The sequence below is a fragment of the Oxyura jamaicensis genome, chromosome 7 (genome assembly GCF_011077185.1).
Source record: "Oxyura jamaicensis isolate SHBP4307 breed ruddy duck chromosome 7, BPBGC_Ojam_1.0, whole genome shotgun sequence".
Taxonomy (NCBI): Eukaryota; Metazoa; Chordata; class Aves; order Anseriformes; family Anatidae; genus Oxyura; species Oxyura jamaicensis.
Genome location: NC_048899.1, coordinates 21,171,722 through 21,195,605, shown reverse-complemented (window position 1 = coordinate 21,195,605; position 23,884 = coordinate 21,171,722). Strand labels below are relative to the sequence as shown.

The 23,884-nt window shown below is 35.5% G+C and overlaps 1 protein-coding gene across 6 annotated transcripts in view; it reads right to left on the bottom strand.

Annotated features, from left to right (window-relative positions):
* Positions 1 to 23,884, bottom strand: part of GRB14 (growth factor receptor bound protein 14) — a 65,128-nt gene that overhangs the window by 5,034 nt on the left and 36,210 nt on the right. For 4 of the 6 annotated variants that reach the window (XM_035332155.1, XM_035332158.1, XM_035332159.1 and 1 more), the window contains 10 exons: positions 21,954 to 22,110; positions 16,280 to 16,401; positions 14,302 to 14,376; positions 7,985 to 8,122; positions 6,811 to 6,921; positions 6,524 to 6,619; positions 5,868 to 5,948; positions 3,477 to 3,593; positions 3,334 to 3,391; positions 3,156 to 3,243 (listed from right to left, as the gene is read on the bottom strand). In XM_035332155.1, coding sequence (XP_035188046.1) covers positions 3,156 to 3,243; positions 3,334 to 3,391; positions 3,477 to 3,593; positions 5,868 to 5,948; positions 6,524 to 6,619; positions 6,811 to 6,921; positions 7,985 to 8,122; positions 14,302 to 14,376; positions 16,280 to 16,401; positions 21,954 to 22,110 — 1,043 coding nt within the window. Of the gene's footprint in view, positions 1 to 3,155; positions 3,244 to 3,333; positions 3,392 to 3,476; positions 3,594 to 5,867; positions 5,949 to 6,523; positions 6,620 to 6,810; positions 6,922 to 7,984; positions 8,123 to 14,301; positions 14,377 to 16,279; positions 16,402 to 16,781; positions 18,649 to 21,953; positions 22,111 to 23,884 lie in introns of those variants that run through there. The other 2 variants (XM_035332157.1, XM_035332156.1) reach the window with 2 other exon arrangements.

The window sequence follows — 23,884 nt, the reverse complement described above, 5'->3', positions numbered from 1 at the left end:
CTGGTACGATAATCTGATGCAGATGAAGGATGAATACCATTTCATTGAATCACTGAGTTTGGACTATTGGCAGAGAAGAACAGTTTGGAGGACAAAGGGAAGTACCTGATTCACAGCTTTGTAGTGGAGAGACTGAACTGTTTGTACTATGCAGGTCTGGAACAGGTATAGTTAACAAATGTACCAAAAAAGGGAAATGGAGGGACAGTCATTGGCAAGAATTCTCCTCTTTCAGGAGGCAAAAGAAATGGGCAAAGTAGACTAGCAGGTGTCAACCACGTGAGTGCTAGCTACCTCTTTTGTCCAACTATCTACCAGGAATGAGAGCACAACAACTGTATGAAAAGCAAGGATTTTGAGAGAAAAAAAAAAAAAAAAAAAAGATGAAAAAGTTTTTCAGTGAATTTTCACAAACAACACAGATCCAAACAACTGGGTATTAATTTCATCCTCAAAATTTTAAGTGTTTTATTTTTACAACAGAAGTAAGAAAATACCTAGAATTAAGAAATTTGGAGTCCATACCATTCAGATTAATTCAGAATTCTGATACTAATTCAGTTTTAAAAGGGGGATAATTGTCAGCCAAGCATATGGCTAGGAAAATAAGGACAAATAGTTCTCAATACACTCAGGCTCTCCTAATAAGCTCTCTCTCACCACCTAGTGGCCTCTCACCCCTTTCCAGGACTTGAATTAATTTTTTCAGAGTAGTCATCCCTTGCATAAACTTAAATCTTTTTTAAGCTTGTCATTAAGATCTGGTCTTTTTTTTTTTAATTCAGAAAAAAAAAGACATTATAAGAATGTGACACTTTCCCAATATACAAAATGAGTTATCTAAACCCAAATACGGTGATCCACATTAAGCAATACACAAAGTAATGACATAGCATAGGAAAGAAAATGCATGTAGATTAGGATTTATGTTCCCATTTATCATTTCCTTTGAAGGAAATGATTAAGTTTCCTTCAAAATTTCCTCCTACTTTCCTACTTTTTCTGTTGTTTGTTTCTTTGGACAGGAGAGATGAGCAACATTTCTTCTCCTTCACATAAAAAGATATTTACTCTTTCCTAACTCTATCCTAACAGAACTACTTTAGCTGTTGAAGAACCTTTTAAAACATTTTATTATGAAGAAAGGACTGTACTTCATAGAATCTTAGGAATATTGGTTGGAAGGGAGCTTTTTAGACACGCTAGATGATTCCAAAAAACTGTTCGTTCATAAATGTATAAGGAATTCTCTGAATGACCAATTTTATTTTGTCATGAGCCTTTTGGTAATGCTATTACCCCATTCATCTATTGAGTGTCAGTTTCCAATCCTGTCAACCACTTATCACTGAAAAGTCTTCAAACTGAAGAGAGTGAAGTATGAAATCTGCAATGTTGCTATACAAATGCCTTTAAGCATGTTACTTCTATATCTGAACAGTAGATCCAAAAACATTATTCCTTCATAGCACACCCTAAAAAATTCTTGTTGTCTGTAATTCTGTCATTGAGTTATTCTACTACTAGGAATTCTGCAGATTCTTTATTCCTTTACATAAGCCCCTTCACCTTCCATAAGCCATCATGACCAGTGCATTTGTTGGTACATACGGTATTACAGAGGCCCTACCACCTGCTGTCATATATACAAGAGATTGTCCTGCTTGGGATCATTTTTCTGTCTTTGAAACACCTTAAAAGGCTCAACTTGGATTTTTCTTTTTCCCCAGCAGAAACTAAAATCTTATTACTCCCATGAAAAACTTCTGAATTTCTGGTGCTAATTCATTCTTTCAGCCCTTTCTTTTCTCTTAAAGAGCAAAGCATTTGTCACATGCTGTAATGTATTTATGTCTTCATTGTATCTCAGGAATATGCCAACATATGATTGCTCATACCACCATGTTCTAATCAATTCTAGACAGTCCACTCAAGAGTATCATCCTCACCAAGATCACAATGTGTATCTGTGAATAGATCCAAGAATATACCATAAACAACACTGTATTAAGCAAGTATTTTTAATACCTAGCATGATATTCACTTTCTCATCTCAACTGCTATTGCTGCTTATTCCCCAGGTCTACTTGGCTGCATTTAACAATATCTGTGTAGCCACTGACATACACTGAAAGATTCATCAAGACTTAGAATGACATACTGCTCAGACATACATGTAGATCATCCCCATGTCCCATCTCTCTCTTGGAACAAATGCAAAATTAAATGCAGAGTACAGAAGCATTTTCAGGGTGATTACCGAGGCTTAAAAACAACACCTCTGAAATTTTAAAAATAAAAAAGTCCAAATATCTATCCTTGCTGAGTATGGTTATCTTTGTCTTCCCTTCCTTCCCATCTCTCTTTTTTTTTTTTTTTTTTTTTCTAGAACTCTTTCCACAGATGTAGAAAACAGTATTGAAATATACTTAATCTAAAACTTAAGGAATTTAACCAGTTACCTGGCTACAGGTACCTCACTGGAAACAGACTGAGAGAAATGCTCAAGTTTCATGGAATAAGTCACTGAATAAAAAAGGCTCATGTGTACATTTAATACAGCAGTAGGGATAAAAATACAGAAATGAAAAATAGGATTTCAACGTGAAATACATACCTGGTCATTTTTCTTTGAATTAACATTTAAATGACAGAAAAATAAACATGAATAGTATTACCCTAGTATTGTTTACCATTAAGGGATAGTAGGATTTTTACTCATTTCACAAGTAAGAGCATTTTTTTTTCAATGGTTATCCCTACATAGTTCATGTTGGGATAAGGTTAGGTAATGTTTTTTATGGTTTCCTTCATTCTTTCATCACTAATAAGAGACAAAAAAACACTGGTGCCAAAATTGACAGTTCACAGAGAGTATTGTGCAAATACAGAGCTCAAGTGCTTGGCTCTGAGCGGATGCAAGTAATCTGTCAGTGACAGAATCGAAGTGTTAGATCACCATTTTATTGCTTCCAAAAGACATAAAATAGAAACCAACTGATCCCCAGATAGCCCTACATAAAATACATTTTATTTCTATTAGATAAGTGCAAAATCTTTCTTCTTCTGTCTCCCCCCACAATAAAAAGTATATGAAAATAGCAGTTGTTGACTAGAAATGTCTCCCCAAAGAATTATGTAAAGAATTAGCTTACCCATCTACAAGTCCGTGCTGCAAAATAAGTCTCTGAGCTTCATCTCTAGAGATTCTATGATGAAACCAAGACTGAGATTTGTGTATAGCTGTAGAAATAAAGATCTTTAAAAAACGCATTGCCTTTATTGAAACAACCAACTATTGCATTTCTCTGTAATGAATTAACTCACACATACCCATGTCAGACATGGCAATAGGACTACCATGTGAGTTGAGTCGTAGACACCCTCTCCTCTGTGTGAGAGAAAAGTAGAGATTATCTCAAAACTTTTTTGTTAAAATCAAAAAAAAAAAAAAAGTACTGATAAAATGCTTATACCCGCCATGCTAATCCCTCTTCAACTGCAACTGAAAGGACTTCCATTGGATTTTCTATAATTCTGCTTCTGTGTCCTGAGAAATCCATTGCTACTAAAGAATTTTCTGAAATACTTCTCTGCAACAAAGAAAAATACATTTATTGGTTTTAGGTTTTTTGTTTGTTTCAGTTTATTGTTTTGATTTTATAATCTGTGTTTTAAGAATGAGTTTCTGAGAAAACATTACATTTTATAAATGGTGTTTCAAATATCTGCAGCATTTCCCATCACAGCCAAACTCATTACACCCTTGGGAACATTTGTAACTCCTGTATGCTACTATAAAACTCAATTTTACAGTTTGGCAGGACAAATCATGTTTTTGCATTACTGTGATGGACAACAAAAACATCACTTCACCATAAATTCTACTTATATTTGTAACTATAATTATCCTTTTGCATGTCAAAACAAGTTAGGATACTTTTAGTAAGTTGTCCAAGTACCAGAAAAAAAGAAAATGTAAAATTATTATGTATAATCATCTTATAAACAAAGATTTGAAGTATTTTGTTATAAATATGGCATAAATTCATGCATCTTTATAAAGTTTCAGCCAAAGTTTACCAGATTTAACCACTGGAAAAAGCCATTTCTATGGAGATTAAATTTTATTTTAGTACTTCTCTTCAAGCTCTTAATGATCACGGAATGAGAGCAGACTTAACCATTATGGGATCTAATATTAAAAAAAAAAAAGTTTGTCTTTTTTCCTCCTAGTAAAGATTGACTTTGTAAAAACAAAAGAAGAAGCATTTCAAGCTTGGCAAAACAGTCTTAAAGCTCATCAAAACACTTGCCAGAAACCTAAGTTTATAAAATCAAGTTTAATACTGATTGTAATGTCTCAAATGTTCACTGGCACTGGTAGATCAAATAATTAAAAGAACACTATAGTGTACTATAAATTAAAGTAACATCTAGAACATAGGAGGCCCAGATTTCTGTAGGGTTAACAAAGCTCAGTCCAAAACCTGTTTAGCTCCTGTTTACAAGCTGATTCTTCTAGCATGAATATAACTGGAAACAGAATAGTAGTGCATTGTAACTGTTGACACTGTAGTCTAAGGTCTGCCTGAGTAACCATAACCTGTAAAGAACTTTGCAAAAGTAAAAGAGAAGGGCAAAGTAAGAGAAATTGTGTTTCCTTAGGATAGTGCAGGGAGCTCCTTGCAGCTGACTTCACAACTGGTTGTGAATTATTCAGAAATGAAAGTGATTCCTCTATCAAGTACATACATTAGCTTGTGCACTTAATTCCTGAGTTTAATTTAGCAGTTATACACAAGTACAAAAAAAATGTACCATGCTTAATACCAGTTATAGATTCCGCCTGCATTAGAATTTACATGAGCTATAATGCATGCAGCAGTGTAAGAGGAGAGAGAATCAATAATGGCTCCCAGACCCATTATAAAGGCAGCAGCTGGCTATCGTTAGCTTCTTATTACAGAGAGTAAAAACATGGTCAGTATATTAAGTGCAATTTTGAAAGCATGCTTATTAGCAATATCATAAAACAGCATTTTTGTGAATATCCATAATGACAAATGCATATCTTAAGTGCTTTAACATCAAGAACTACCATAAATGCTCAAACACCATAAAATCATCATCACAAGTCCTGGAAACAAGCAGTTTTTAGCCAGTTTAGCCAATGAGAAGCACAAAGTGATATAAACCACTCACAAAAAGGAGTTGAAATCAAATGATTCAAAGAACTGGGATAAGTAAGATACAGTAAAGGACAACCTGACCCCCAACTATCTGACTGCGGAGATGGACACAGCATCCAGGATAGGGTGGTGTTCCTCCTAAACCCAGTTCTGCTAAAGTCCATTCAGCACTACATCAGATGACATCCAAAGTAAGTATTAAACCACTTTGGAGGGAAAAAAAAAAAAAAAAAAAAGAAGAAATAAAAAAAAAGTAGAAGGGAAGTATCACTGTATACTGAAAAGGATTTGTTAAAGCTTCTGTATTCATCCTTTACAGCATGTGTGACCTTAAACACTTTGTTTCTTTTTTAATGCACTTATAGTTCTCCTTGTCTTTTAAAATCCTTTTTCCATTCTCTTTGACAGTGATAATAATCCAGTAAACTCCCAAAATACTGAAGATTTGACAAAAGTGAAAAAGTCTCTTAAACTGGTCTGAACTACTCATTTTGAATTAAGTAAATTAATTAATTAGTTCTCTAGTCTGTCCTGATATTCCTAAAGATTTCAGCAAGCATTCGCACATATAAAGATTTGCAGGATCAGGTCAGTAGTGTAACTGACACAAGTCACTTAAAAATAGCATGATGGCAGAAACAAAGTAGTTATTCATGGAGCTACTGTGGGACATACCATGGGTGTTATATTCAAAGGGCTGCAGCCACTTCTACCTTGATATGGTTGCATGTAATTCTGATACAGCTGCATCCCATACTAAAACCAGAAAATAACATGGTTAGCATTTTAAACTATAAACCTAAGTCAATAAACCTTTTTTACTTGCCTTTTTTTTAATCATTAAAAACAGGGACAAATGCTAGTAGAATAAGGAAACACACAACGTCATTGCTGTTGCCTTTCTAAATTAAATTTTTGCATTAAATTTTTTGCATTAAATAAAAATTTCTGCATTAAATTCTGACTATTTAATACACTGACTGACCTATGCTTGTTCTGTCACAGACACTTTTAAAAAATATTTTAGAAGTTCCCATCTTCTGTATTCTTGTAGCTTTGTTCAACATCACTAACAGTCTCACTAAATTCAGCCAAGTTACACATGCTTAAGTTTAAATGTTTGCAGGACTTCATCAAGATATCATCCCATCCCCTAAAATGATTCCAGTAATTTAGTCTGTCCTTGTTGGGATAAATGTTCAGCTTTCATTGTACAAAATTGATACTGCTATTGCATGGGAACCTGGAATTATGTTACCTCTCTAGTTCACAAGATCAGAATTTCACATAGTAAACTTAAGCAATAAGTGAACTCCACACAGAAAAATTACCTTAAGCAACCTAATTGCTGTCATCCAACAGGTCCTACTTTGCTCATCATCTGCACAGAGCTGTTTCAGGTCTCTGGTTCCTCCTGATTTGTTAGGCTAGAAGGCCACAGCACATTTTTTTTAGCATTAATGCATATCTTGAAGATAATACCTGTTGAAATAAAAGCCACTAATTCTCCTATTTTATAACAGACAGCTGAACATTGTTTTCAAAAACCTTAAAGAAACTTAAGCTTACCTAAAAACTGTGGCTTGCTTTAATATGTATCAGAATGATAAGCTTGTACCTTAAAGCAGAATCCATAGTTTGTTGGTGCTCCAGAAATCTTTTTGCCTGTCAAAGACATGTACATATCACTATTGCTGAATTCACAGAAAAACTGCAGATGCCTTGGCTCCTAAAAAGAAGAGCAATGTAATACAGTTAGGCTATTTTTAGCCAGCCTCTCCAGATAAGAAACTCAGAGTAGCATACTAGTTATTCTAACCTAAAATACAGTCTTATATCTGTTTCAGCTGTGACATTGTCTCAAGAAATCTAGAAAGAGGTGACACAAAATTCACTTCCTAATGCAGAGGAAAAACACCTCAAATCAGTCGTTGATCACTCTTCCAGAGAGAGGAAAAAAAAAAGTACAAGTGATATGATTTCTGGGAAAACATCCGTTACATTCAAGACGCAGTAATAGTAGTAGTCAGAAATTTTGAGAGCAATATACTTTTCAAGCATCAAAATAAAATATACTTTCAGAATTTGAAAAAAATAAAATAAAAACACTGTAATAATTACTGTCCAGTACTATTTCTAACCATTATCTCCATTCTCCCCAGTGAGTTAGCTCAAGGAAGAAAAATAAATATATTTGTTGAAGGATGCAAAAGCAGCTCAATGAGTAGTCTGGCATCTAACAGAAAATTCAAAAGAATTACAAGCATGTGTTTACATGGTTTACATAAAAGGTGTCTTATCTCTAATGTATTCTGTTTAACACAGTCAGTTTTAAGTACTGACAAAAATCTGAACTAGCAAAATGAAAAACACTAACAGAATTCAAGAACTCTAAAAAACTTCCAATAAAATACTTTTATACATATGCTCTTGTATAATTTACATATTGAAGCATTGTGCCCATCTTTCAGAGCATCTATTTCAGAATTTTAACTATTTTTAAAGGATGCCTTGTTAACCAATTGAAAAAAATGTGAACCAGACTGAAGGAAAAGTTAACAGGCAAAGAGAAGCTAGTTTTTCCTGATACAATGTTTTTTCCAAATTTTATCTCTCTCTCTCTACATATTTTATCTATTATGAATGGAAATTATTTTCCCTTATCACTGTAAGATAAAATGCAAATTTCAGTTAATATTACTGCAAATTATAAATATGTATACATTTGTTCTAACTTTATAATTCTCTACTCCTTCTTTATTGTTGTTATTTGTTTCTTTGTTTTGCCTTACCTTAGATGTACCTTTAGTGGAAAAATAAAGACCGGATCTTCTCAAAAGAAAGAACATTTTTTTCCATGATTTTTTCCCCTGTTCCTTTGCATGCAAATAACCATGAATCTCAGGATATGTGCTGGAGCTTAGGAACATCTGAAAGAAAATATCAGACATGCATTTTCCTTTTTATCTGAAACCACCTTTCTGTTTCATTAAGATATTCAGACAAGACTAAGGGGAATATACCCCTAAATTCACTATCACATCACAGTAGTTCAGTTATTGCATCTAATCCCAATAGAATACCTCTGATTTAAGGCATACAGAACATTACATAACTCCAAGGTATGCAAGGCAAGTTGCATATTTATACGGAACATATGGTTTGAAATGAGAGCATTAGTTATGCCATATGTTGACTTCAGCAACAAAACCAGTGTAAGAAGTTCTGATCCCATGCCTTATACCCTATTTTTATAAAACTGCAAATCAATGCTACCAACAGAAGGAAAAAATAAAAAATGACATCTCTCCTTACCTTCCCCTGCCCATTACAAACCAGAAAAAGGAACAGATCTGAATTAAAATTCAATCAAACAAATCACAAAAGCTAAATCACAAAATCACACAGGTCTGGAGAATAGTGCTATTTTTAAAAGAGAAGGGAACAAAGGTCTCCGGACCTAAAGTAGTGCTTAAGTGGGTGCTTCAGTTGAATGGAACAGAGGAGAGGCTGGGCCAGCCACCAAGTATTTGCTGCCTGTGCTCAAGGTCATGGAGTAGAGTGTGTTTATCTAAATAAAGCTGCATTAGGAGCAAGGAAAAAGGGCGTTAAAGTTCTCAGAGGGATCAGCCATTTTGCCTCCAGAACCAAAAAAAAGTTTGCACCCCCTCCACCGCCAAACCATAGGAAAGGCAGAATGATACAGATAGACAATGAAATTAACTGATGCACTGAGAGGAGCTAACTAATACAATTCTCTCTGCTCAAGATACTAAATGACTTCTGTTTTAGCCATTGCAACCAAACTTTATCAGACTGCAATGCAGCTGTTGTCTTGCTAAGACCAAGTACAATTTTATTAGGACTGCAAAAGCACCTACTAAAATCTGCCAACCATATTAACTGCATTCTGTGTCCATGTAACATATTCATTTCTATTCCTCTTCTTTCAAGAAAACTACCCAGAACCAGGACTCATATCTAAACATACTAACTAGAATACTTCAATTTCCATTTATGCAAAAGAATACAAGTTACTACTAAGCTCTTCAAGGAACCTTGCACTGGCCTGGCCTGCAGTACCGTAAAAACTATCTAGGCTCATACATGGCAGGGAAGAAGGGGTTTTCTTGCTGATTTCTGCAGCTTTCATTGCTGTGTTTTCCTCCTCTCTGCTGCCACTTCCAGAACATCTATGTTGAGGACATGAAGCAACGGATTTCCAGGCAAGAGGCAGACTGGCTGGCACCAGAGTGCAGCAAAATGATGAAGTGAATGTGATTTTGGAAGTATACCAAAGTCTTTAGCCACTAAATAATGGAGTCCAACCAAGACAAACAAGGTTACTTTCACTTTTATTGTTTTCCTACCTTGCAGTCAGATGCATGACAGCACCACATGTAGACTGTCCCAAGCTGATTAAATTCAGCTGTTATCAATGCAGTAACAAAGAGAGGTTTCATGTGACAGGGGAGCACCCAGAAAATCTAGCCCACTACTAAGAATGCAGTAAGAGAGCTTCAGTGCTATTCACCTGAATAGTAAATTACAGTAAGACCAGGTTCACCTTGCAGTTCAAGCTATTTCAGCCACACCGAAGCAGACAGGTCCTGGTAGCTGTTCCTGATAATCTTCCCATGTGCCACATATTAATATCTTCACTGATGGTAAATACATAGCCTGCACTCAAAAGTATTTTTTACAGCAAAACCAAAGTCAAATGGAAATAAGCTAAGACAGTTGATGTATGTAAAACCAAAAAAGCATCTCTTTAGGCTGTATTCTCTCTGCCAAAAACAAAATGAGTGCCTGGCTCCTAGCCTGCACAAGCTCTTCCCCAGGATTCCCTAAGAGCTTCCAACCAGAAGCACAATCATGAAACAGTCACATTTCTTACTCAGCAGGCCAAAGTGAAGGAACAATACAAAACTCAGATTCAACAGCCACTGTATCCATGCTATCAATTCAACTAAACTAGCAATAACTCTAGGAAAAAAGCAATCCTAGATCCATCTTTTCCCTTCTAAGACAGCTGAGGACTGTGAGAGAAAATACAACATTGTGTATTTGTAGAGTCAAAACCATTAAATATCCCAAAGAATAAGCAGTAAAAAGTTCTGAGAGGTGAATGTCTTTAATAAATACATAAAATTACATAGAGTAGAAAAGAAAGTTTTTTGTTTTTTGTTTTTTTTCAAATAGAAGTATGTGCAAGATTGAAGTTTATTATGGGGGAAAAGGATCTCTGTTTATGCAGAGAAAAAGCAATCAAAATAGGACAAAAGTAAGAAAAGTCCTTCATATAGGTGGAAGAAGTGTGGCGAGTTAAATGATGATACGATGCAAACAGTGATTACTGATCACACAGTATGCAGAAATAAGTTTGCACCCTCATGTAGTGAAATATACAACTTGATATGTAGGGTCTATCAAATGTCACCACATCTTTCAGACATTAATATATGACAGCAACAAGGACCAGATTATGATTTGATTTGCTGTAAAATAAAAAAATAAAAAAACTTTTTTTTTCCATTGTTGTTGAGGGAGGGGAGTCAACAAGAAAAAAATGGAAGAGAAAGGACATTCCATGGTCTCAGATGAATAGTAAAAAAATCAGAAATACTAGATGTCACTTGAACAAAATAAAGATTAAAAGCTACACAACTTATTTGTCTGCTTTCAGGCACTGAAGGCATTCATAACACCTTCAACATTTTACGTGAAAGAATGGCTGCACTGGGGGAAAAGGACAGCATTTGCTGAGGTGAATGCTTCTTGAGCAGGTACACACAATTTTGAGGTTTAAATTAGGGAATGTTATTTTCCTAAGACTTTGTGAATCAAGTTCGAATTTGATGACTGAACCTTAAATCTATGAAGACAAATAGGAACAACTAAGAATATGGAGCAAGGAGGAGAAGATGGCAATGAAAATAGGAATAAGTGGAAAGGGCAAAAGGGAAAGATTATATCAGTAATTCCAAATTTCCCCAAAATCTGAGCATTTGTCTTCATAATCTTGTTTTAATCTTTTTAATCTTTTTACCCTAATTTTTTAATCTTTTTACCCTAATTTTTCCATATACAACATTTATCTTTTATATTTGTTCAGGAAATACTAATGTTACTTTCTCAAATATATTCTACATTAGGTGAAAGGGTGTTTTTTTCATTGTTCTGAAAGATGGCTTGGACAGGTGCTATCTATAATTTTTTAATGTACTCATATGTAAAAAGCTGTTAGAAAGAAGCAGCCAAATTGGTCAGCACAAGACTTGAACTCTGAACTTCAAGTCTACCTACAGAAGTGTGTCAATCAAATCTATTCAACAACCAAGATGGCATGGAATAGGTCTATTCTTACAGTAAAACCAGAAAAAAGCATAACAGCCCAAGTAATTTCTATTGTCTAAACTGAGGATGTGTGATTGTTGCATTTAAAGTGATTGACAGCCTGCATAGTGGGAAAAAAATGTGATCCAAATTAGAGATTAAAAAAAAAAACTCCAAAAATTGAAGAAATGTTATTTTCAGGCAAAAAAGAAAATGAAAGAAACGTAAGAAAAAAATTTAATCCTTTACAGTAATTTTAGAAGAAATTCTTTGACTTCAGGGAGACTAGGAGTTCACCTGCTAACTCAGAAGGAGTTAGTCCTGTCAACACGATGTTTTGCAGTCTACTCATTGGGAATGCCATCTTGAATAAGAATATAAAAGGAGCTAACACATACATCAATTCATCCAAAATAAAAGTTACTCCAATAAGCAGGCCACATTTTAAACAAGTCACAAGCCTCATTTAAAATTACGTTCAGCAAGTTTCATATGTCACTAAACTAAGTGAAGGAATTTGTTACTCATCTATGAGAGTTACTAATTCTCCAAATATGTATATATATATATACACATATGTATATTTATAAATAATAGGGTATTTTATTGCTATGAGAAAGGCCTCAGATTAAAATCTACATAGTACTATTTTTTTAAGGCATTCGATTTGCAAAAATAACCTAAAGCAAGTTTCAAAGGATCCATACTGACTACTACTAGACATGTGCTTAGAGTGTTGTGTCTCAGAATAGCCACACTCCAATCAGCACAACCAGATTAACCAGATACTTTTTTTTTTTTTTTTTTTTTTTTTTTAAGTTAAAGATTGTCATGGCAAAGATTAAATCCCTGTCTCTGGTACACATAGGTATTTGGCATATTTCAGACCTTGCGATTTTACTTACACATGCGAAATAGAAAGGACAGGTAAACTTTTTGCTTGTTTTTAAGATTATTTAGATGCTCTGATTTAAAGTCATCAGGCAGAAATACTTACTCTCGTACTTTCATTGGAAGTCAAGAAAACCATACTTGAAAAACATTTTACTTGCTAACAGGTCAATCCACAAAAAGCTATAAAAGTATCAGAAGTGATTTTTTAATCATTTGTAAGCATTGAGTTGTTAAAATTAATGTCTCTCTTGATACCTGACCAAGCACATCACAAATAATAACGCAAGCCCATTAACTTGTCTTAATGAAAGTTTCCAAGGAAACAGCAACACACTGTAAACAGTCTACTGAACAGCTTCTGCTGAAATGTGCATGGCAGCTGCAGAATCCAACAGGGTATTCTATACTTTGTGTCCACTAAGTGTTATTAGACCAAATACAATCAAACCGACAATACAATATCAAATAGCAAAAGAGTAGATTTCATAACATTTTTTTCAAGCTAAGAAAACTGGATTTAACATTATATATTTTGAATTATTCTTAATCTGACCCACAAGCTTTGCCCATGTTCCCCGTTTCTCATATTCTATTCCCATGACAAAAGGAGATTCTATGCAAGGGTATGTGGCAAACAGTTTCATTTAAAAAAAAAAAATACTTAAGCTATCAGATTGTTTGCAAGCAAAATAATTAAGTTTTAACAACAAAAGGGGACAATATTTGATGACTAAATTAAATGCTTGCATTAAGCTGCATAATCTATTCACTATGTAGGTAGCAAAAGTGAACCAATTTTCTATAGATGTGCAGCATGTTTTGAAGCTAGAAAAAAATGTTTTAGGTTTCTAAAAAAGATTTATAGAATCCGTTATGTTTCAATTACACTTAATTTGGAACCTTTTTTTTTTTTAAACAATATTTGAGGGTAATTGTAAGATCATGACTAGCATCACCTCTTATAATGTATCAATAAGCATATAACTTCTTGATATGGAAGAATGCTTTGAAATTCAGTTATTTAATGTTTTTCATTTTCTGGTGAACGTTAAGGTAGAATTTATCATATGGATACAGAAAAAAATATTTTTAAATTTCCATATTACTTTTAGTTCTACCTTAAAATATCTTGTGTTATTATGTTGCCTTTCCAATCATTCTTTATCCTCAAAACTCACACACGGGGTTGTTGTCTTAAGACCAGTGAAAGTTCTTCTATTAATTAAATTTCCTAGTGACAAGCAAACAAGAGTGATGTGTATGTTTCCACCTTTATTACTCATTTTTTCCCTCTTTGAGAAGTAAGACGATGATCCCTGATATGGTCATTCTGTGAAATTATTCCCACTGTAAATTAAAATCTTGTGTCCACTTAAAAGATGACTAACACTGAGTGACCTACCATTTTTTTTTTGGAAGGCTACAGTAGCCTTCACGCTAACAAATCATACTAGTCAGTCTAAATTTTCTACTCATTAAGTTCAACAATTTAACTCTTTTTGTATCTATTTCTATCACATTAGCAGTTCCTCAGTATTCTACTATTGTGCTGCTGCTAAGTATGAGCTAATTAATTCAGCACTACAATTTTTAAGGAAACAGTTTCACCTGAAATACCTGATACAGGTATTAACCATTTTTACTGCCTTTTTGGCCATTTTTGCACTTTTTGAATGTGTCATTTTCCAACAGTAGACACGTAATAACTGACTAGAAGGGAAACTCCATATTTTATAAGAAAACATAGTTATTAAACATATTTTGAGTTACACAAAAACTACCAACAGATCTGACAGTGACAAAGCGCTATGCTCACACAAATACAGACGATTGGGAATTTCACACGTTATTGGTTCATGTTCTTTCAAAGGTTACATACCTGTAATATCCCAGAGTGGCTTAGAGCTGCATTGGTCTCATTTGGAAAAGATAACATATGATCTGGGAAAAAGCTCTGTAATGACAATAATTTCTATCAAAGTTCTGTAAAAAATAATTATTAAACATCATACCTCTTTAGGATGTAGAAAAAGGATGTAATATCCTTCCTAGATTTGTAACATCCTATATATTGCTTGCTGAAAAACTTAGAAAAACATCAACAGTCTCTGTAAGCAAGAGGTTTTCATACAGCAGTGCTAGTCATACTGCAATACCTGGCCCTTAGTGTTATTTTTCTAGTAGTAATGTCTATCACTGTTGACATGTATGACTTGCCTGGGGCTTCAATATGCTACAAAGTAGGGATAATATACACCAACATGCTGAAAAATATGTTATTTTCTATTGTTTTCATTACAAAACTCAGTAAAATATTTCATAACTCCCATTAATAGAGAACACGTCCTTTCAGGTTTTTTGTTTGCTTTTCTGAATTGTGTATTCTGAATGACATAAATATGAATCAACACTAAAATGTGACTACATCAATATGGTGTGGTTAAAAAGTCCACATTTAAAGCGTCAATTTTATTATCAAGGAAAGCTCCATGGGTGATTTATGGCACAGACCTGCATCTGGTGAGTTCAATATAGTCATGACCGTATGAACCAACCAAGAGTTAAGCTTCCTCAAGGTTTGGGCAGTTTTGAAGCTAATACTCCCTTACCAGCCAATGTTCACTGACCTTCATTTTTAATAAAATTGTTAATAAAATTAATAAAATTTAAATAAAATTGGTAGGGTTAATTCATATTAACACATTTCTAATAAAGCATTCTTGCTACACCATTACCACAGTACCCAGAGAATAACTCAACGGGAATGGTAAGGACTTTGATTAGGCACAGCTGTTGGAGCTATTCACAGCTGCATGCCTGCCATGCTCCACAGCTGGTTCCACTCACTAGATAACCAATACACATACACTTACTTTTTGAAAGCTTCTCAAGCTTATAATTTTTCACTAGTGCAGTGACATCTCTAATGACAGGGGAATTTACAATTTGTCCACAGAAACTCGTTTGGAAAATGAAAATGCCCTCAAATCTCTTACATCTTCTGGTGTCTTAATATTTACCTTTTCATCCTTTTCACAGGTAGATAATTTGAGTTCCCTTCCACTTTTCACCTTTCAAGTCCTCTCTCATTTCTATTTCTCTCTTTGACATCTGAAACAAGCTGGCCTTATAAGAGACAGTATTAGGAGTGATCCAAATACACCATGAATGTGAGTAACCAGATGGTAATTTTCTCCTGCTGAGCCAGTACTGCTTCTATGGTCTTCGCCATCAGGCAAGTTCTCAGTCAGCAGCATTAACCTTTGGCAGCATCCTTGACTTACAAGTTGTCTCTGCTCCCTTTCCAATCCTTACATACGCTAAATTTGACTTCACTTTCACTTACTCCTAATAGGTTATGGCTGCTCATGGCCTTTTGTGTCAGTTGTCATTTAGCTGCAGCTCTGAGAAGCTGCCATTGGTCAGTGCTAGACCATAACATTCAATTTTCACTTTACCAATAAAATCATCTTTGCTACAGATGCTTCTCCTTGTACTGCTTCATTTTGTATTTTGTTGTCACTTAATGGAAACTTAACTTCAAATAATTCTCATTTTGTTATAGGTCAACATGTAAACTTCAAGAAAATTAAATCCATGTCTCTCTCTTCTTCCCTCATCCTCACAAAAAAAAAAAAAAAAAAGTAAGAACACTGATACTTTACAATTACAACAAAGTTACTGGCCACCTTATACAAGCACTGCAATTTATTTCTTGGTCCCATAAACTTCCTTCCAGTTATTCCTTTTGACTCGCATTACACTAACAGCTTTACACTCTGCCTCAGTGTAACAAAAAAGACTATTTTGCAGCACCAGCCAATGCACCACTTCACAGATACAATGTTATGACTTACCACAGGATTTTTGAAAAATTCATATTTGGCATAATTTTTTCTAAAATACAATTTGTTTTCCTCTTGCATTCCCCAGTTTGACTGGACTTCCATCACTAATTCATGGTCTTCTATAGCTCTTCCTGTGAAAACAACAAAAAACAGCACATAATCTGCACCTAAGAACATAAACAGTAAAACATGAAGATGTGGAGGTCAGATAATTAAAATTACGTATGTTACAAAACATTAAACAAGCAATCTGAGCACAGCCCATTAATCAGGTTCATGTTACACCAAGTTACTGTTCCACCCCAGTTGAAATGGGCTCAGCTTTTATGTCTGAGGTAGTTCATGTAGGTTTTTTTTACTTTGTTTTGGTTGCTTGCTTTTTTAAACAGGGGCAGCTCTGTTACATGACCAAATCCACGTGCTCCATGCAACAGAAGCCACAGGCAGTTCTTGCCTTGTGATGCGTGGGACAGCAGGAAGCAGAGCACCTCAACAACTCATCTCTACTCACCTTGCCTGGGGTGTCTGGAATGTCTTCCTGACACCCCCTTCTCTAATGAAGCATTCATAAATTGTAAGCTGTCCACAACATGGGAGAGCTGCCTTCTTCCCCAGACCCTGCTGTCTTTTGAAGCATTTCTAAAACTGCAGATGAACATAGGGCATTTCAGCATTTTAACGCTTTTACACAAGCCAGAGATACTGAGAATGTTAGCAGCTGTAGCACTAACATATGCAAAAGGAACAGTAAAAGCCATGAAAAATTAAAGACAAAACAAACACATAGCCTACAAAGCGAGTCCTAAAGTGCAGATTGGTTTTGCAATAGGTAAAGGGGAAGGGAAGAAAAGACAAAGAACTCAGTTACAGGGAACACAGCAGTGGAGGTCAGAATCAGTATTCTCACTACTTTAGATTGTGTCTGCAGAATAGATTCTTGAAAGAACTTTTCAATTGCCAAGCAATATTAGATGCATTTATGGGAAAAAAAAAATAAGAATTTTCCTGTAGATGTGTTGTGCATGTTTAAGAGAGGCATACTCTGTGTAATGCAGTAGGACTACTCATAGGGCTAGTTTAAGATCTAAATATATGACTCCCTGCCAATTATGGGGTTTTAACGTCCAATCTTTATCATGCTGTCAAAGGGAAAATGCAATTAAAATATAATATAAAAAGCATGTAACTCACACAATTTTCTGATCATGTTTCTCAGACTTCACTGCATTATCATAAGGAATTTAGGAAAAGAATATAAAGAATATAAGAATCTCTCAAACTTGAAATAATAAAAGCCTCTTTAGAACAACAACATCCTGTTACCAATCTTCTTTTGCCACCTCTTTCACCAGTCACTGCTTCATACTTCCACACTGACAAGTCTGGTGAGTAACAGCCTTACTGGAGCCTGCAAATCTACAAGCTTCTTCAGGAAGTTTCCAGCTACCAAGTTTAGAAAAAATACACTCATACAGCTAAATTTCACCCCAATATGAAAATATCAAGCTCATGACTAGCAGAAGACATAGTACTCATATGATCTACAGATCAAGTATTGGAAAGTTAAACTTCCATTGGATTTAACTGAGTATTAAGCCCAAAAAGACAGAATGTAAAGATGCTTCATGAAATTTACATTTTGTACATTTGATCAAATTTTACATTTTGATCAAATAATGCAAATAAAAAACAGAGTAATTCAGAAGACAGAAAATACCCCCAAAATACTGAAATAAAACCAGGTATTTTATAGGCTTGGAGAGACTGCTCTACTCCAAAATATACATTTGTCAGTTGCAGGGGGAGAGACACTAAAGAACTGAAGCTCTTACTCAAAAACAACATTTTTTTCTTCCTTTCAGAGAAAGCTCTCCTCTGGGATGACATTTAAACCTCTTGCAAGCTTGGCATTGTGACATTTAGGAAAATACCATTCCCTCAAGAGTTACTTCTTGGTACAGAAATAAGGCATTCTGCATCACCCCAATGGATGGATAAGGATGTTAATACTTCTTTATTTTTAAGGTGTCGTATTAGAGAATCTTTTACAATTGACTCAACTTATTTTCTTGAAGGAACTGAAACACTCAGTTAGTACACCCCAGAACACAGTCTTGGAATCAAATTACTGCATGTTGCAATGAGAAAGCTGCTCTTTGGTTTAGTTAGATCCTTTTTTTTTTCCTCTTCCAGCTAGACTCAAGAGTTCCCTCCTGCCTCCCTACCCTCTCTTTATTATCACTTTGTCTAACATGCTGACCACTTGCTACAGCCCAAAACAAAGTCTTCTCAACTATGGGAAGTACATAAAGCACATGAAAAAAAGATTTAATATTGGAGAGCATGACAAGCCACATTTTAAATAGGCTCCTCTCAGGCCACCCAGAGGGGAGGAAAAAAAAAAAAAAAAAATAGTGCTTTGTGCGATTCCTCAGGCTGGAGCCCCAGGCAGCCTTCTGACGGGCTGACGGGCTACCCAGAGGAATGCAGGCAGCAAAAACAGGATGGGAGATTGAAACACAGCTAGGTGCCTATCCCAGGGCCTCTCAAAGAGGAACCTCGGAAAATAAGCCTGTTGAGCCGAGGCGGCACACGGCACCTGAGAACAGCGGCGGATTTCCGTGAATTCAGCAGCTCGGGACAAAAGGACACCTGCGGGAGGCGCGCTGCCCCTCGCAGCACCGCCGCTGCTCCAAGCCAGGCCCCGACTCAGGGCAGGCCGGCGGTGCGCGGAGCGCGGGTGCCCCCCGGCGGCACAGCGGGGCCCGGCAGCGGCCAGGGGCCGGGGGATAGCGGGCAGCCCCTCACACGGCCGCTCGGGTCCGGGCAGCGCCGGCCCAGGCCCGGGAGCGGGACGCGAACAGGCCTAGCGCCGGCCGGGCAGAGCGGGGAAGGCGGGTACAGGTCTGCGGAATGGCCGGCCATGGATACACGGACAGCGGCTCGGGGTGCCTTCTGTTTCTTCTGTCTTTTTTAACCTTGGCAGGCAGACACACCTCGCACGGCGAGGAGGGCACGCTCCAGTGATGTAATTAATGTCTGTCTTGATTAAAAGCAAAACGCTGTGCTCAGCTCACTGAGATTCGTGCAATCATATCTAATTCAGTAGTATTCAGACAGCTGTTAGATATTAAAGAAAATGTTCGCTAATTGGTGAATGAATTACTAATCACCATCGTACTGGAATTTACACAGACACACACATGCTCACAGTATTTCTCCTCTTGATACCCATTCATTTAGCTTGGAAGCAGAAAAAGACTATCCAAATTTCCACACATATAAAACATATGACAGCAATAGAAAACAGTCAAAAACTAAGACAGCATTTGAAAAATATTTGTTCACGCTATTCATCCAGTGCTTAAGAATATACAAAATGGACATCAAGATCTACCTTTCAATATCAAACCTTTCAAACAAAAAACAAACAGTATCATAAAAATATATTATTCAGTACTATAAAAAAGAAACAAGGATATCTCACGTTGCTCCTTTCTTTGGCTAGTAATGTTGAATTCCCATCCTCATGATCTAGGAAATAATTTTTGGAAATGAGCAATTCATTTTTTTTTCTAAAATTATGCCCAAAGCAGCTGGACCACTCAGAATATGCACAGTGAACACAGGTCTTCCAACAAGCACACCAGCCATTTCGAAAATTTCACAATCATAGGAAAAGCAACTTCACTGATGATTTGATATGGAAATCTTCCACTAAACCCTTCAGACAGAAACAAACACACTATTTGACAAATAAACCAGGAGAAACACCACCACTATGATTCTTGCATAGTTTGTCAAAAGTGAATTCTTCAGTACTTATTACACTACTTAAACACCAGCCACACTATAAATTACAGAAAACACTTCTAGTATTTATACAGTAGTCTTGTCTAAAGCCATTTTTATACCTCCTCTTCTGTAGCAGTCAGTCATTTACAGTCTCGACCCAGATTTAACTCTGACCTTACTCTGAGCTGGAAGCATCTTACAACTGATACATTCAGTGCAAAAGGTTATAAATATCTTTGAAATGTTACAAAGCAAGAAAAAAAATTGAAAAACATTTGTAGTTGTCTTCATAGGATAAAGGAGCAGAAAAGGGCAAAAAACAGTTCCAGCTTTTGTAGTTCATCTTTAAAATATGGCTGTTAAACATAATACCAGTTGAGATTCACAGTCAAGTTTATTTTACATAAATGTACAAGTTTAGATCCCCTAGATACATACTCAGAGAGGGAGTTTTTTTAATAGCTTTTAAACATATTTTAACATTTATTTATGCATTTTTATTTTGAATAGTAAATACTGCAGTTACCAGGTAGCAGTACAATCTCTTCTGAAAATCAGGGCATCCAAGGAATTTTCTATATATTTTAAAACATAGGAAGCCCCCCCTAAACTTCTGTCTCAAACAACACCTTGCACTAGCTTAAACTGCCCTTAAGGTTGCAGAAGAACTACTAGCTTTGGTAACTCTAGCACAGTGGCAAAGTTTAAGAATAATATGGAAATTTTGAGTGATACGAAATTCATGTATTTTATGAAAAACATGTATTTTTATGTCATTAGTCTTGTTAGATTTTTGGATGTAATTCCCAATCAAAAATAAGCAAAATACTGAAAAGTAGTGCTGTAAAAGCAAGCAAGATAGTCTGATTAGAGTACCGATTTAATACTACACCCTCACCCAGGCTTCTGAACTCATCTTTTGCTGAGTGCAGGTTTTCCTGTGTTCCTTTGCAAATATCCCCTTTCTCCATGTATTTAACTTGTCTTAATGTGCTGCAAAATCATGTCTATACATTACAAAAAGGTATAGAGACCATAAATTAAAATTATAGTCATAATCTGAAACAACAGATTAGTTCCTTAAACTGCGTAACTGTATAATACACATAGAGGTCTTATTTGCTTGCTTTTTGTTCATTTGTTTTTATTTTCTTAGGGAAATGCTGATGGTGTGAAAGGAGTTTAAAGAGTTTTTATTTCTAGTAACTTAAAATACTAAGCATAAAATCACTTCAATGCAAGTTCTTTGATTCATAACTGAAAGTCAATGCAAGTTCTTTGATTCATAACTGAAAGTTTAAAAAAGTAGGTTTGTTTCACTTTTTAAGCAGTCCGGTCTCACCATCACAATAAATCTAGCCAAACTGACTGCATTCAAGGAAAATACTGATAGCCTACTCTGATGTTGTTTCTGAAGATTGAGTTCTGTTGTCCAGAAAGGACAACACTATGTAACCACTTTCTGTCGTTGATGTCAGAGTTCACTCAGACGTGTTGGGGATAACAATGATTTTATTTGCAATGAAAATATCCCAATTCTTGCTAGAGATAAGTAGGAAATACCAGTAGAAAAACTGCCAAAGAAAAGCAAGGAAGAAGAAGAAAGAATTTGCAGAGAGAACCTTAATGGTCAGTCTCTTCCAAATCACTCTTCCAGGTACAGATGAAGCAGCATGAGACAAATGTATTGTGACAAAATTTACTTTACTGGCATGTTATCAAAGAAATCAAAAAAAAAAAAAAAAAAAAAAGAGAGAAACTGAAACAATCCCCTCCAAACAAATTCACACACACTCTCCCATTATGTTATTTCTAAGCGTATTACAATTAAACCTTTAAATGAAAATACACTTTATTTACTGCCATACTGTTGTATAGAATGTCTTACCTAAACCTGTGTGAGTAAGGTGCTCAAACAGAGTCCAGTTGTGGTCATCAATATAGTGGTTCTTCAGTATCAACAGCTGACATACATCTCTGGCTGTTATATCAGTTGGGACTTCCAAAGCTTTGCTAGTATCATCTTCACTATAAACTTTAATTACCTGCAATAAATAAAAGTGCTGAAATATCCATAAAATATTCAGTTAATCCAAGTATGTTCTTTTCTCAGTGTCCCGACTGAGACCAGAACCTATAAATATAAGATTCAGTACTAAAGAGAGCTGATTCTCTCCAGTGCAATTGAGTGTGTAATTGTTATTGAGAACAAAACAGTTGAACAAAGTATATTCACTACTAAATTTGGTGACTGGACATCACAAGACACAATATAGATTGGTCTGTCTGCTTTAAAAAAAAAAAAAACGTTGTAATGGATAGGTAAATAAACTGCACATTCTTATATAAACTAAAGAAGAAATCACTGGATAAATGGTGAAACTTAGATTCTGTGAATGCAGAGCTGTAGAAAGAATAGTCAGAGTTAGTTCAAAGAACAGAATTTGGATTCAAGATGCTCACAATTCTGTAGATAATAGAAATAAGGGATGATGGCAAGAATTGGAGCTATGAGTTTTATTTATTTCTAAAAATACATATATACACACATACAGAAACAAAACCATCAATACAGGTAAGAGTTACTATCATATAAAGACCAGGAAAACAAATAAAATGTTCTGAAAGACATACATGCAAAAAACAGCACAAAGTAGACAATTTTTACCTTTTTATCTCAGCTGTTTTTCCAAATTACTTTATTCTCTTCAGGGTGTTTGGTGGGGTCAAGGGAAGGAGGCAATACAAACTTTCATGACGTCTTCGTCATTTTGACTTTTAAATTTCATTAAGAATTCACATTTTTCAATATTGGTACACATATTAGAGTCCTGAAGAATTGAGTGCCCATTAAGTTCTTGACGAGGTGCATTGTGGGCTACACCTGCTTATGGTTAGGTTCAAACCAAAAGAACAAGGAAGTCTTATTGCATACAGAATGCTGGAAAGAGGACATGTCAGTTTAGATATTTGTTTTGTTTCTATGCAGGAGTGTGAATCAGATTAATCAGTGAGTTGGATGTAATAGACAAAATTCACTAGTGTCCTGTTGTTACAAACTTTGCACAGGGACTAATCCCATTTAAGTCATCAAAAAGGGTGTGGTTTGTTGTTTTTTTTTTTAAAAAAAAAAAAAAAGATTTTAAATTCTTCACAACAGTCCAGAAACTCAGTATTATATTACATTTTTTCCTTTTCTCTTTAAAGAGTATTTTAAAAAAAAAAAAACAGAGTATTTTTAGAGTAGACAAAACTCAAAAAATGAAAAATATTGAGGCTCCTGACATCAGGATCAATTGTCGTCATATATATTGGAATAGTGACATAGTCCCTAAAACAATACAGATGTTTGAGATTTTATTATAGACACAAACATTCAGGTAAATATGTGAATTAAGAATAGAAGATTTGATACAACATTAAACATACCATTACCATTAATTACCATTGTAAACCCTTGATTAAACATCAAGACACAAGTTCTTTAAAGACGAAGAAGTGAGTGTATTCTGCGTGTATTCTAGTGAGGCCACACCTCGAGTACTGTGTTTAGTTTTAGGCCCCTCACTACAAGAAGGTCACCGAGGCCCTGGAACATGTCCAGAGAAGGGCTACAAAGCTGGTGAAGGGCCGGGAACACAAGTCCTGTGAGGAGCAGCGGAGGGAACTGGGGTTGTTTAGTTTGGAGGAGACTCAGGGGAGACCTTATTGCTCTCTACAACTACCTGAAAAGAAGCCGTGGGGAGCTGGGGGTAGGCTTCTTCTCACAGATAACTAGTGAGATGACTAGAAGGAATGGCCTCAAGTTGCGCCAGGGAG